The sequence below is a fragment of the Protomyctophum bolini genome (assembly GCF_963924005.1).
Source record: "Protomyctophum bolini genome assembly, chromosome: 24".
NCBI classification, from domain to species: Eukaryota; Metazoa; Chordata; class Actinopteri; order Myctophiformes; family Myctophidae; genus Protomyctophum; species Protomyctophum bolini.
This window is the reverse complement of record NC_137885.1, coordinates 17289012-17304815: the sequence shown is the minus strand read 5'-3', so window position 1 is coordinate 17304815 and position 15804 is coordinate 17289012. Positions and strand designations below refer to the sequence as shown.

Genomic DNA, 15804 nt, shown 5'->3' with positions numbered 1-15804 from the left:
ACACTACTTTCTAATACTATGGCTAATGTTCCTGCCTGTATATGTTATTATTACCTAAATTGTGTTGTTTTAATGTAGGTGAAAGCTCTTTGTGCTCATTTAGAAACCCTGACTTTCTTTTTAAAATGTGATGTTATGCGTTTGTTGTTGAAGGTTATAAAACGGACGAGAAAACAGATACCTTGCCTCCTATGATCCCACGGCCTGGCATTCCTGGTAAACCCAATCGACCTGACGTCCCTGGTTCTCCCTGGTGACGGGGAGAAGAACAAGACATTTTCTTTAATTGTGTTTCCTCTTTTTACTATTTGATTTAAGAAAGACATATTTTACAAAAACAACACACTGCACCTCATCAGGCACAGGCAGTCATGCTATGAATAACAGAGACAACAGAGACAGTATGTGCCTGCATGGACAATAAAAGTAGGCCTATTGGGATATAGAAATGACTAGATTCACACACTGGCCATTTTTCTCTTTGCTCTCAAATTGAAATGGGAAAATGGGAGTGAGTGGAAAGTAACCCAGTACATACTTACGTTATTTTGAGGTATTTGTACTTTAGTTGAGTATTTCCAATTTCCAATACTTTTACTTCTACTCTACATTTTCGATCCAAATATTGTACTTTTACTTATTTGACAGCGTTAGTTACTTTGCCATTACTTTTGTACTTTTACCAAGTACATTTTTAATTCTGGACTTTTACTTATAACACAGTAAGTTCTACATTGCGGTATCGATACTTTTACTTAAAAACGGTGTCCACCCAGCCCCATATGTGATGTACAGTAAGATCAAAATGGCCTGTGTGTGAATAGTCATAAAGATGTGTTAATGTTAATGTATCCTCACCTTGGCTCCTGAGGGCCCAGCAATGCCCGGTGGACCAGACAAACCTCGTATTCCCCTCCCGCCTTGGTCCCCCTAATAAGACAAAAACAAAGCCAACACAGACTGGGCTCATGACAAAGTCACAGAAGACATTCTGTCAGATTCTGGCCCGTGGAGCTATAAGCTGCTGTAGATGTGCCCTTGAGCAGGGCAGTTCTAGAAGTTCCTTGGATAAATGGAGGAATTAGACCGTTTCGTACCTTCTCACCCTGCGTGCCAATTCCAGGAGCGCCTTCGAGTCCCCTTAGACCTGTGGAGCCTGGCTCGCCCTATGGACACACGCACACGCACACGCACACACACACACACACACACACACACACACACACACACACACACACACACACACACACACACACACACACACACACACACACACACACACACACACACACACACACACACACACACACACACACAGTGAATTCCTCAGGGTTTACCAATGGAGTTAGAACAGTCACGTACGGAGGATATAAGTGATAAAAGCGAGTCATACTTTCTGTCCAGGTGCTCCGTCCTCCCCTGGCAGACCTGGCAACCCACCCAGTCCTATGGATCCTGGCTCCCCCTGGAGGGAGATCATCCATCATACGTTAGTGCGCCACATATTAAAGAAAAGTGTTTCAGTACACGGTTCCCACTTTGCGGTGTATTCTGTCTTGTCTTTACATTTCTCTGGCCTGGTTGGTGACTTGGTGCTTATAGCACACGCTTAAAATGAATAGAAAGAAGATCCTGTAAAAATAGTTTATTGGTAGTAGTTGTAGTAATTACTTGAAGTGTGTGTGTGTGTGTGTGTGTGTGTGTGTGTCTGTGTGTGTGTCTGTGTGTGTGTGTGTGTGTGTGTGTGTGTGTGTGTGTGTGTGTGTGTGTGTGTGTGTGTGTGTGTGTGTGTGTGCATGCGTGCGTGCGTGAGTGTGTGTGTGCGTGCGTGCGTGCATGCGTCACTCTATTGGCAATGCCTCAATACAATGTATCATCCTCAAATCAAAACATAAGGCTTATGAGCCTTCAGATATATAATACATCTTTAACACAACATCTGACATACACGGTGCAGTTTGGTGATCAAAGAAAGGTTGTGCGTGATATCAGTTATGGTGAGTTTTAGCGGACGGTCCTGGTCCTCACCTTAGCTCCTGGCTCACCAGCCCCTCTCTCTCCGGTGACGCCAGCCTCCCCAGGAAAGCCTTGGTCCCCCTGAATGAGAGAACCACCAGAGGAAAATATGACTTAACTCTGATGTAACTACAGTACAGAAATACAAAACGACTTAAACTCTACCCAAGTGCTCTGTAGGTGGTCTACACCTTGGCTTCAAGGACCACTTCACCACTTTTCATGGAATACCACCTGGTATTCCTAAAGTAACCTAAGTAAATTATGCTTAAACGGTTAAACCTAACCTTATTCCTAACCTTAACTCCAGTAAAACAAAGAAAAGAACGGCCGCACCGAGCGGTCGGCATGAGGTCGGCAGAAAAAATCGTTCTCACGATAATAAAAATGTAAATATATATTATTTAAATAATCTTGTTTCAAAAAAAATCCGGCTAACGATGATGTGGCGGACGTGTTTCTGAGCTGCCTACAGCCCTCCTATGTTGAATGTCCCCCTCAGTGCCCTCCTATACTGTATGCCTTTATATGTTATCATTTTCTTCACCACAGCCATATTTCCATCCTTTAGACAAAATCCACCACCATCTGTCCTTGTTTGTTTCACTCCCCATAACACCATATCCAAGCCATCAGCTCCTCATCCCCGCTGTTCTTCCCCCATACAGTGTGCCCGTCTAGGTCTTTTTTTGGTTAAAATAATATTTTATTCAACACATTATTTATTTATTCATTGATATATTTATTTTGCCCTTTAAAGCATAAAAGCATACACACCTTGGACCCTGGGAAACCCTCTCCCTGGGGGCCTCTACCCCCTATTGGCCCCCTGGGCCCTTCTGTACCCTGGAGATCCATGGACACAGAGATTAGTACACAGTAAGTGGCATAATGCACAGAATAACTTTTATGAACAATGATACTCAATGTAATTGATTGTAATGTATTGTAATGTATTGCATTTTTTTTGTTTCTGTCATTTCATTATAGAAAATATCCCTTCTTTGCGAATACAATTTTAGCTAAATATGCATAACAATAGTATTTTTCAAACAAATCATGCAATAACTTTCTAAGATGCCACATTGTCTTCTGGCGGTGGATATAATTTGGATCACTGCTTGCAGTGCAAAACATGAAAATAAATCATGGAAATATGAAAACGATTATATAAAAATAAAATAATGACGGACTTACCTTCTCCCCTTGTATGCCCACCCCTGAGAGGCCAAGAGGGCCAGGAAACCCTGGAGGGCCAAAGTCCCCCTATAGGTTATAACGAGAATGCAGGCAGAGGAACAGTGAGGCGGTTATGACACATAGCATTAGCACCTCATGTCAAGTAGCACGTTCCGTATGATTTATAGCACGTGGAAAGCACCCAGTAATAAATTGCCATGTTTGTGACATTCCAGCGCATTTTATTGTGTGTTCATTATTAATGACTACAAAAGCGTGATTTTAAACAACCTCACTCGACAAGGTATACCCGCGTAAAGAAACCTTTACAACTATGAATAAGTACAGCTTCCGAATAGGACAGTATAACTTAACACAGTTCTGTTTTATATGGTAATGAACAAAGAATGTTTATTGCAGCAAATAATAAAGTGTTCCAGGTGTCCGTAGATGAAGGAACAATGCTGAAAGAACGGCTTGAACTCTATAAGTGGTGAATCAGTGTTGGACGTGGTTGACAGAGACACAACCGGATGTTTCAAGCACAAGTGGAACATGTCTTCGATAAGTCAGCGTAAAAAATAAACGTTAACATGTGTTCTTTTTATTAATAATGCATATGTCTCTCTTTCTGTCTCTCTCTCTATCTCTCTCTCCCTTTCCCTTCCTCTGTCTGTTCACACATTTGATCCATCATCTTTTTACGTCATAATAAATCATGTGTCCAACACGAGGTAAATTAAAAGGTTTATTAGGTTTCAAGATGCAAATGTTGGCTGACTACTGACTGATGTGTCATTAGCTCATGAAATCGCTGTAATTATCACTGTCATAAATTTCACCACACAGGTACGGTAAGCTTGCCAGGGCAAATCACAGCTGTGAAAAATTAACATTCAAGGATTCGTCAGCGACGCGTCACTGACTGTGGTTTATAAACAGCTTAGAGTCTGTGTTACTTGCGTCACTGTCGAATCCTTGATATCTTTACCATTCACGTGTGTTCAACAAGCAGCAGCGTAACAAGCTGTAACCTATTCTGTCAACGAAGCTAATGAAACAAAACTCTACACGGTACGGGATTATTATTTCATGTCAAAACCTTCAAGTATCAGAAGATGATGTAACCCAGGTAAAGTAATGCGTCACTCTGCATGTCTAAAGTTTTCCATAATATGCCCAAAGCCATTTCTGATAGTCCTTAGCTTTTATTTTATCATACTATCCTTTTAGGTCAATGATATAACATTATAGGCTACTTTTGAAGCCCACCCGCTAATCTAGCCCCGCCATTCATCTTCTCTGTGCAGAGAAAGCTCATTATATTATATATTAGTCTGACTGGAGCCCTTCCGTTCTTCACGATGACTGCCTGCCTGGGTTCATCTGCATGTTTGTGTGAGGGGGAGTATATTTACAGCCTACTGTTTGTACTGTAATGTACCGTCTTGTGCTGCCCTGAACTGTCCTGAAATGCGTCGCATTACAGCGCGTGTGCTTGTAGTAGCTTGTAATAATTAACAAACTCTACAAAGTAACTAGCAACTAAAGTTTTCAAATAAATGTTGTGGAGTAAAAGTATTTGAAGTTGGAAATACTCAAGTAAAGTAAAAAATACCTCGAAAGTACAGTACTTATGTAAATGTGCTTAGTTACTTTGCGCCACTTACCTTGTCCCCTTTGACTCCATGGCCCGCTTGGCCCCTGGGTCCCCGTGGCCCCTCCATTCCCCGCTCGCCCTGTGGAGACCAAAGGGGAAAGGAGAAAGAGACAGAGAGAAAGGAACATTACCAATTTGGAAGATGGATTCATCAAACGAAACAGCTAGGGCTGTCACGATAATGGCATTTTACGTGACGATTAATTGTCGCACAAGTCAGATTGTGATTAACGTTGTTGAGCACATGAATAAAACATTACATTTCTGTTTAGCTTTTAAGCTTTGAAATTACATGGCAGGAAATTACAGAGCAGATATGCCAAATAACCTAAACATGCAAATTACTGTCATATTTAAAAACTTTATACTTAAAAAAATGATCTGTGGATATATGAGCTGATCTACAAGCTCATATAGATCTGCTATTTCCACTACGTTTTGAAAATGTTTGAAAATAATCAAAATATATGAAAAAAATGACGATTATGCAAAATCATTTTGATTATCTCAAATTATTGTGATTGGGTGATTATGTAATAATTGTGACAGGCCTAATAAAACGGCATAGAAGATCTGTGTGAGTGTGCGTGTGTGTAATAATAATAATAATATATACGATTTATATAGCGCTTTTCTAGGTACCCAAAGTCGCTTTACAGAAAGAGTACAGACATATTTATTAGAAAACTATTTAAAAAGGTTTAAAAGGTTAAAAACTAGAAATCAAAATCAAAAGAGGGACAAACAAGAAGGGGTGTGTCAGTGTGTGTGTAGGGAAAGCCAGTTTGAAAAGGTGGGTTTTGAGTGTGCTTTTGAACATTTCGAGGGTGGGGGCAGCTCTGATGTGAGTTGGGAGTGAGTTCCAGAGAGAAGGGGCAGCCACTGCAAAGGCCCGGTCTCCCCATGTCCGTTTGTTAGATTTGTGGGGTTCCAGTTGGTTGGCAGTGCTTGACCTGAGGGAGCGGGAGGGGACATGGCGGTTGATGAGTTCAGAGAGGTAGAGGGGGGCCTGGTTGTTGAGGGTTTTGTAGGTGATGGTGAGTATTTTACATGTACACAGTGTACATGGCAGATGCTGCATGCAGGGCCCTGTGCGTGCGTGCGTGTGGGTGGGTGCATGCGTGCGTGTACATGGAAGATGCTGCATGCAGGGTGCTGTGTTTATGTACTGTACATGGAAGACATGAGGCTGCAGTGTTCTTCAGTCAATCAATCATCATTTTCACGATCCTTCCACAGTCACTGCTAAATGGTCACGATGAGAGATTTTGGTGGCTAGCTTCCATTAATGTCACATCAGAACCGACGCATGGGAACAACCTCGCACAAAACCACAGACCACCAAACATCAACTTGTGCAGGTATCGTAAACACGATTCAGTGAGGAAATGTGGCATTCCTGACCGAGCATTTTGATGTTTGCAAACATTCCGTTCTAATTCCGGTTTGCATTTTTGTTTTTGTCTACACGACAACGTCGGAGTGAACAATGAAAAGCGCTGTTCACAGAGATGGCATATGCAGACAGGTATAAGGAAGGGCAAATGCAAAACACAGTGTGCGCCTACAGATTAACGTTAACCTATTCTGAGGTATCGTTGCAGACAATTTCTCATTACGTTTTCTTAGACTTAGAGCAAAAAACTATCAACCATTGAACCCTATAGCGTCACTATTCTGGGCAAGTCATAAATAGAACAACTTTCGCAAAAATCTATGATCTATAAAGACCTGTTGCGGCACATATTGTGTGCTTGTAGATCGGCTATTTTCGATAAAGACATTTGGTGTTGAGGGGATAAAAAGATAGACCCCTGCCTAGGGCGTCGGTCAGTGGTTTTAAATGCCTCTACAAACAAAATAAAATGTCCCTCAAGTAAATTCATTCCAGACCATTATTTGTAAAACTCCGATGGCTGAAAAGCGAGCGTGAATCTTTCCAGACACTTCCTCTTGGGGACAGAGTAACAGTTATGTAGTAAAAAGTAGGGGTGTCTACAAAGGCCACATGATCCACATCTGCGCGTCTCACACACGCTACACACTGCTCTGTGTCAGGACAAAAGGGGGGGGGGTGAGAACTTTTCAAGGCCGTGCTGTCCAGAGGGGTTTTGACGTGGGGACATGTTTAGCATCAATCAGACCGTGGGTTTGGCACCAGGACAGGAGTGAAATAAATCCGAGCTGTCGCACGCAAACACCAGAATGTTGTCTCTGTGAAGTCACTCCCTGTGAAGTGTCTGCTTCGTAACCACACTCGGGGCTTTGAGCTGAAATATTAAAGCACGCACAAGAGAAGGGAAAAGAGACAAGTGAGAGATTAGTCCGGTAATCTCGGTTAACACCGGGTACAATAGGAAATGTGCACTGCAGTGCCTTGCTGTTTGATTCCGTAGAAAAGTCATATTTCTAGAGATTTTCTTTTATCCTCCTCCTCCGTCTCTGCACCCTGAGGGGTTACCCAAGGACAGTAACACCTTCGCAGCCTTGGAAGTACATTAGTTAGCAAAGCATTGCTTTACTTTCACACCAGGATGAATGATAAAAGAGGCAAATTTGTTGTCATGACACTCCAGTTTGGCAAACAAGGCCAGGGTGCTAATTATGTTGGAAGGGTATGATATTGTGGCTGAGTTCTTGTGAATCTGGTGCTTGTCAGGACACGTCGTGGTTAGGAGCACTTGCCTTTTTGGAACCGGGACGCCATCTGTGAGACCGGGGGTCAATCTCACGTCGAGAAAGGAGGGAAAAAAGAAGAAGAAGAAAACAGAAAGAACCCCCTGAGGCCAATCTGAAATAGTCAGGAGATACACCTCCTGTTCCAGATCGGGGGTGGAAAGTAGCTGTCGCTCTCTCTCTCTCCGGGGAATGGCAGCAGATGAAATATGGGATGAATATCCGGTGAGGTGGAAAAAAAAGGCGTCTCGAGTGAATTATGGTCATCGTGCGGTCTCTCGTGTAGGGCTCCGCTGCTCTGTATTTGGTGTTGCAACGCAGGCAAAGAGGACGATTGCCTTTGTCATTATGCTGCTTAAGTGCATTCCCCAGACTTAATCGCGTTTCACTAACTCAGGGGGCCCCATCTGGTTTTATCAAAACAAGACATTTTGGGCACAGCTACACCTGCCAATGGAAATCCAAAGCCTCGTGTATAACTATGTGTTGTACAGGGATACCGGGCTGTGTGGAATAACAACGTCCCTGAATGGAATGTGTGCATGTCATCACGTCTCCTGTAAGCCACTACAAACAGGACCCAAAGAAATCGGGGCAGAGGCGAGTCACGCAAAAGAAAAACCAACCATAAATGCTAAGGCTGCATATAGCTATACGATGAGGGCATCTATTGTAGAAGGGACCAAGTCTGGTCTTGGCAGATGGATTCCGTGTGTGCGGATGTACTGTATGTGCGTGTACTGTCTCGCTGTGCATGTGTGTATCACTGTGAAACCACATACCTGTGTGTGTGTGTGTGTGTGTGTGTGTGTGTGTGTGCGTGTGTGTGCGTGTGTGACTGCGTGCATGACTGCATGTGCGTGTGTGCGAACGCGCGCGCACATAATGTATCTGTATAACCTGAGACGATGAGACACAGATGAAGAGATGGATCATTCTCTCCTTGCCATCTGTCACTGAGTGACTTTTTGTGGGCTCGCTGCATGGCCCTGCATGGGTACTGTACCCCCCCCCTGTGAATTCTCGTACACGGGGCTTTGTAGCTCGGCGGCGTGCTCTCATGTTCCCATGTTCTCTGTAGTGGATGATCAATGAACCGCATCACGCGGCGCTGAGGTAATGAGAGACGCGCTGCATGCGTGCGCTGCCGCGTGTGGATTCGTGGGCCCTCTGTGTTCTGTTATCGTCTCACGTTAACTGCATTATATAGGTTGTCAATTTCCTGTCTTTCCTGCAGCCAGGGATCTGGAGAGCAGACGGAGGGGCCTCTGTCGCAGGTCAGCGGGGTGTAGGTGAGTGATGGGGGGGTTGGGGTCGGGAGTTCAAAGTTCAAGTTCAAAGCCTCTCGGGGGCGTTGGGTTATGATCCCGGCAGGAAGAACTGCAGGTGTGGAAAGCCTGCGACATAATGTGTTGTAGCTTCCGGCATACAGACCGGTCCGACTGAAGTCAGTCCACTTTGAGGCTTAGGAGTTAGGCCTCGTACACACTGCACCATATTTACTCCCATTATGCTGTCGCGAAGCACTTTTAGTGCTCGCCGACAAAACCCCCGGTCGGACGCAAGATCGGGCTTTGACCGCCGAGGTTTTGCTCGCTGTGTGTGAAAGGAACTGCGAGAAGATCCAGCGCCGATAAAAGCGCTCGCCGACGCCTTCCCGAGCGTTTCTGAATATCTAGCAGGTTTGATATTTGGCTGTCTCGCCGACTGGACATCGTACAGTATGAACTGGGTTGCGACCGCGTCCCGAGAAGGCCTATATTACAGCCAATGAGAGCACAGGAAAGCTGTGCTCACAGACAGAAAGTCTGTATGTCTGTCTGTTTGTATCGATAGATGATAATATAACCTTTATTCCGTAGGTAAATCCAGGTGTCATATATACAGTAGGTAGCTATATTAGTAAGTAAGTAAGTCTTAAAACCAACGCATCTCACTTGAATAATGTGAGCAGGGCAAACATTTGGACCACCACGTGTGTGGTGTGTGTGTGTGTGCGCTAGTTCCCCTAGTCGGCAATCAAAAGTTTAGTGTGAAAACCACAACGATATAATGACAGCCGATAAAATAAAATAAAACTGCTGTAGTGTGAATTACATAATCTGATGACTCGCCGACAACTTTAAAAGTCCTACAATGTATAGGGGCCACAAATTAGGATTCTGGCCACTAGGACTGACTAGGTACAGTATGAAATTGTATTTTCTTTTCTGTTTTGTGTTGTGTCAAATGTTTGTGTAAGTGTTGCGTACAAGGCTGCTGGGTCGCAAGACAAATTTCACTAATGTTATACGTAGGTCCAGTGGTGGAAAAAGTACTCAAATCTTTTACTTGAGTAAAAGTATCATGTTGAAATACCTGGTTATACAAGTGAAAGTGAAAGAAACAATTCAATCAATGTGTACTTTAGCAAAAGTACAAAAGTATTGGCATCAAAAGTATACTTAATATGCACATTGGCCCATTTAAAATGTTTTCAAATGTACATACAATCAAATGGCTGAAATGCGTATATAAGTGGATAATGTATGTATGTATTTGGATCATCTGAGATGTAGTGGAGTAGAAGTAAAAGTATTGGAAATTGGTTAGGACTTAGGACATGCAGGGCCTAATCTTACCTTGGGTCCAGGGAAACCCTCTCCGATTGGCCCTTTCTCTCCTGAGATCCCCTGTGGCCCTTGAGGTCCCTGGGGAAACAAGCAAACAAACAGATGATCATCAAACATCTGTTGAATGAGTGCAAACCACAAGAACATTCTTCTAGAATCGCACAAAAGCGTGCGTGTGTGTGTTCCTTGGGATTGTATTTATAATGTGTTGATTGGGTGTGAATCATGATCGCACCCTATGTGTGTGTGTGTGTGTGTGTGTGTTCACCAATGCACATTCAACCCCAGGAACCCAGCACAATATGCTCAATGTGCACAGACTGGCTGAGAGCCACCTATATCCGGTGGTGCTGTCTATGCATATCGGTATCTTGTGTACTGTTTGACAGTTTCTGACAGTCTCTTGTGTGTGTGTGTGTGTGTGTGTGTGTGTGTGTGTGTGTGTGTGTGTGTGCACTTGTCTTGACCTACTTAAGACCATAAGTCTTTGTAAATAACAAGTATAGGCAAAGATTGCGTGATCTATTGCATTTTCTTGTGTGACCAGAAGCTTAAGTATTATTTAATTCACAGCAGCATAATTTATTGTGCAAGTCATGAATGCCCTGTTCTTTTTTTCGCTGATGCCAGACATGATTTTGGGAAAGGGGGTTGAGGACATTCGCTGAACTATTATTATTGAATCAATGCCACATTTTTCCCCACAGAATTTAAGTGGTGTATGCCTCTCTCCCAAGTCCCATGAAACGCATTGTACCAAATGTAATGTAACCATGAATGCACACATGAAGTCTTTTCAGAACTCTGTCTATGCAGTTTTGTAATTCCAGAGTATACTCAAACTTGATTTATACTTGCGTGTGTTGTACACCTGCACATAACTAAAGCGCAATACATGCTCCTTCCTCAGGGATTTCCAAATCTTTTTTTTCCGGAAAGGGAGTGAGATAACTACATTATGACGTAATTCAGGACTTCGGACTTCAGATTTTTCGGACGCTCCTCCTCAGCGACGACTATGGGGGGGCTAGCTACATTTTAGCTACTGAATTTTTGGTTTACATAGAAGTCAGTCAATTGGGTTTTGGGGAGGGGGGCTTTAGGGGGATATGCCTGCTGCACCAGAGGTCCTGACTTTCCAAACTTTTCCGACGTCGGAGGGAGCATGTACCTTCAGTATGTGTCACCTTGCGGCTAAGCACTCAGTGGGAATTGAACTTGGAATTGAACTCGTACTCACCGGTGGTCCTGTCTCACCAAGTCCCGGTGGCCCCGGGGGCCCTAAGCGTCCCTGGAAACCGACATCTCCCTGTTGAGAGGAGGGGCGTACAGACAGGCAGGCAATAAGCACAGTGCAGGTGGGAACATAAGTGTTAGCATGATGGTATTCTTTTCCTCCTATTTTTCCAAAACAACAGGATAGGTGTAGAGTTCACCTTAGGTCCTGGCAGGCCGATCCCTGTCTCCCCCTGGATTCCAGGTGGTCCAGAAAGTCCCCTTTCCCCCTATAAAAGACACGCACACACGCACGCACGCGCGCACACACGGATACATAAGGAGACAATTAGACAATTATGTAGTGACACCATTGAGGAATTCCATTATGATAAAGTGCTGATCACTTATAGTTATAGTTAGTTATAATCCTCTGAGCTGTGAAAGTGTAATGGATATTGTTTATCCCTCAAAATGTGTACCTTTGTTTAGGTAATTTCTAATAAAATCTGGCTTCTGTTAGTATTTATACTCATTTGGATTTTCAGGACATGCACGGTAAAATCCTTTACTTTTAACAGTGTAAAAAATGTGTACACTCAGGTTTTCAAAGTGTGACAGACATCTTTCACCGACGTCCCGGCCAGAATTCTCTCTTGGACACAGCATGACGGAAGTTCCTCTGAGATAACCTTCCTGATCTCATCAATAAATCACACGAACGCACACACATGTGCGAGAGCACGCATACCACGCACGCACACACACACACACACACACACACACACACACACACACACACACACACACACACACACACACACACACACACACACACACACACACACACACACACACACACAGGCAAAATGTCCTTCCTTAACCCCTCTACTTCCTATCTTAAAGAGGGGTTCAGACATGTATCTGGGGGTGGGGAGTGGGGGAAAATCCCCTCAGTGAAAACTTTACTGACAAGCCGTAAATCAGATCATACCCCAACCCCCTCTCCCTCCAGCTGTATAGAGTGGGAGGACCCTAAGGTGTGAGGAGGGCGTGGTGGACTCATCGGTACAGTGCACACCGTCTGTTTCATCTTTTTCTTTTTTTTTATAAATTTTGTTCCTTTTTCTGCCCTTTGCGGGCACGTCTAGACAAGACGTGAAGTCAGACATTAGTCTGCCATTCAGTCCCAATGTGGGATGACATGACAGTCAGACAAGCCACATGAACATTCCTCCAAAATAATTAAGGGGGGGTGGGGGGGCTGGAACGGGGAGTGTGGGCTCATGTCAGATTCGGCATGGCAGGGGCGACGGGGAGGCGTGGACACGGACAAACACACTGACAGGGTAATAAGAGGCGATGGTTTGGAGTGCCGTCAGTCGATGACTGACGGCACAAAAGCTGTGGTTATTCAACGCCGCAGACGAACGAACACACAATGTACGGTACACTCATCAGGACTTTTACTGTACAGTACACACTGTATAAGCCTGTGAAGAATCAATGCAATATGGCCGCTCGTCAAAATGTCACATCTGTGACGGTATCCTTTAAAAACTGCGAAAGAGCTCACCCCTACAGCAGATAAAACATTAGGACACATTCTTCTATGAATTTTTCCCGCCTTTGATCGATGATAGTAATACATGAAATGTTTTATCGATTATGTCTGCCTCTCCTCAGGTAACACGTCTCTCTGTTGGCTGGTAAAATTTAGCCTCAGGATTGCTCCTTTCTTCAACTATGATGGAAACTTAATTTGAACCAGAACCCATGTTCTGGGAAAGACATATTGAGTAGCAAAAGCGCAGTATCCTTCAGCTGAGCACACAGATTCAATGCCGAGCGTCACCTTTGACCCATGCATTTGGTCCGGCGAGGGACCAAAGGTCCCTGGCCTTTGTGCTGGCCTCTGTGAACAAACAGTACTCGTACTATACATAAAAGAGGTGACAGCCGAAGCAGAACATTGAATTACATTAATCTTTTCAACTTATTTCTCTTTTTTTCTCAGCAAACTGCCCAAGGTCTGTATAGCTGTAAAATAACTGCGCGCGCATGTGTGTGAGTGTGTGTGTGCGTGTATTTGAAAAGATGGAGAAATACATACTTTTTTACCCATGGGTCCCTCAGGTCCAACATCGCCGTGTGGACCAGGCACACCCTGAATTGGAGGGGGGACAAAAAGAAAAAGTACCAAACGATCAGAGTCATCATAGAGTCATCTGCTTCCTGCTGACCATTTATAAGCTGAAGGTTTTTCCACTACTGTCTGCTACAACAACCAATTAGCCCTTCGCTAAACCGCACCCCAAAAGCAATTGTCCAATGCCAATTTATAGTTTAGCAACCGTTGCTATGTTGGGCAAGCTTTCATCACCTCATAGCTGTCAATGCACACATGGCATCAACGCATGGTGTCTTTCTTTTATCTGTTGTACTGTGTTTTTGTATGGACGTAGTGATGGGTGCCTGCACACATGGCATCAACGCATGGTGTCTTTGTCTTTCTTTTATCTGTTGTACTGTGTTTTTGTATGGACGTAGTGATGGGTGCCTGCACACATGGCATCAACGCATGGTGTCTTTGTCTTTCTTTTATCTGTTGTACTGTGTTTTTGTATGGACGTAGTGATGGGTGCCTGCACACATGGCATCAACGCATGGTGTCTTTCTTTTATCTGTTGTACTGTGTTTTTGTATGGACGTAGTGATGGGCATCAACGCATGGTGTTGTGTGCAGGCGCCCTACACTCTGTCTTTCTTTTATAATTCACTTTTTAAGAGCCTGCCCAGGGACTACAGATGCAATTTAGCTTTGGCTAACTCTGGCCCATTTACATTGATGTGAAAACTGACATGTTGATTAATGAGCTTTGTCCCTGTCAAATAAATAAATAAATAAAAATAAATAAAATGTTATTTTGCATGCCTGTGTTGTTGAACACATACACAGCATCATGTCGGAAAAGATACACGACTGACCAACCCAGGTGATGGAAATAAAACGAATCACCGTAGTCTTAACGTGCATAAGCATTACATGAAAACTCCCGTCGGACGGCCGTTAAAGTTCATTGAGTTGGATACCGTTTCTTTAACATTTCCTCGTATTTCTAGTTTATCGAAATAATGTCATGCACATTTGTCCAGCGCATAGCCTACTGCAGGCCTGGTTGACTAGATTTAGAAGAAGCTCTTGCTACTGAAATGATCGATTATTTATATGGCGAAATCCCGTCATTTAACACGCATCTCAATGGGTCAGAAGGAAAAGCTTGCTCGCTAACAGCTTGTCTATTCTCTTAGTAACCGTTGCTAATGTGCCTATTGGACGAGGACGGGTTGGGGAGGGAATTGGCGAAGGGCTAATTGCAATACCGTATGCTTGGTGATTAAAATGATGCTTTCGTTGTGAGAGAAACGACAGAACTCACCTGAAGTCCACGGTTTCCTCTGGTGCCAACTGGCCCTTCAGGACCCTGGGGAGAACATTCAGGTAATTAAAATCACGTATACGATGTGTTGTGTTGTGCAGCCATTCAATTCAATGCTATGTTGTGTATGTTACGGTACGTTACGCTGTCATGTTACGTTATTGTTCTGTTATGCAAATCCTACATGTTATACATTGTGCCTATATTGTTATGCAATGCTATCCTACGCTATATGTTGCTTATCTTATCTTAGCCTACTTTACTTAACCTATGTATGGCTTAACCTTGCCCTACCTTATCACAGAACAGGATGTGATCGATGTAACTATTTTTTGTCCTGTGGTGGTATTTAATCTGATGACTAGCAAAACTGAGGTTTCAAAGATAAAAGGGGAAAACAAAAGTTGGGCAAGAAATTTAATTTCCTTTTATTCACAAGTCATTTTATGTGCCTTGTGTCCGATATTAAACATAATGTGACAGCATACCAGTTTAATGTTTCCCACATGTTATCATTTAGATTGGGACCCAGTGCCTCCCTGCTTGGCACTCAGCATCAAGGGTTGGATTGGGGTGTAAGTCCCTGCGACATACTATAGCTAGCGTCATGTCCAGGGGTGTACTTGTACATCAAGCTGCCTCACGCTACAGAAACAGGAGATAGGCTCCTGCCCTATGGGCCCCATGGCTCGGCAAGGCTACTTACTACCACCTAAGCCACATGTTGGGTGTTGTGTGCCTTTATCACATTCCTTTGACATTTTATCATTGGGAAAATAAACTAAACTTTCATTGTAGTTGCATTCAACACAGTGTGGTGAATAATAAAATGGGTGATGCTCAATTAAACTTTCATTCTGTCAACACCAGCCAAATTGGCGTCGTAAAACAGAACTCCCACACAATGCTGCTTAGATGTGTGTAAACCTTATGTAATACTTGCGGGTTACATTGACGCAAAGGAAGGAGCATTGAACATCATTTAATAACGAAGTGCGGATGAGTC

The 15804-nt window shown here is 43.6% G+C and overlaps 1 protein-coding gene across 2 annotated transcripts in view; it reads right to left on the bottom strand.

The window, feature by feature from the left end:
* LOC308311639 (uncharacterized protein) overlaps window positions 1-15804 on the bottom strand; it is a 54678-nt gene that overhangs the window by 20230 nt on the left and 18644 nt on the right. For both annotated transcript variants that reach the window (XM_080758407.1, XM_080758408.1), the window contains exons 10-22: window positions 14799-14843; window positions 13472-13525; window positions 11580-11648; window positions 11384-11452; window positions 10153-10221; window positions 4866-4934; window positions 3214-3282; window positions 2794-2862; window positions 2029-2097; window positions 1394-1465; window positions 1098-1166; window positions 859-930; window positions 182-250 (exon numbers count right to left, since the gene is read on the bottom strand). In XM_080758407.1, the coding sequence (XP_080614533.1) occupies window positions 182-250; window positions 859-930; window positions 1098-1166; window positions 1394-1465; window positions 2029-2097; window positions 2794-2862; window positions 3214-3282; window positions 4866-4934; window positions 10153-10221; window positions 11384-11452; window positions 11580-11648; window positions 13472-13525; window positions 14799-14843 (864 nt within the window). The remainder of the gene's footprint in view (window positions 1-181; window positions 251-858; window positions 931-1097; window positions 1167-1393; window positions 1466-2028; window positions 2098-2793; window positions 2863-3213; window positions 3283-4865; window positions 4935-10152; window positions 10222-11383; window positions 11453-11579; window positions 11649-13471; window positions 13526-14798; window positions 14844-15804) is intronic.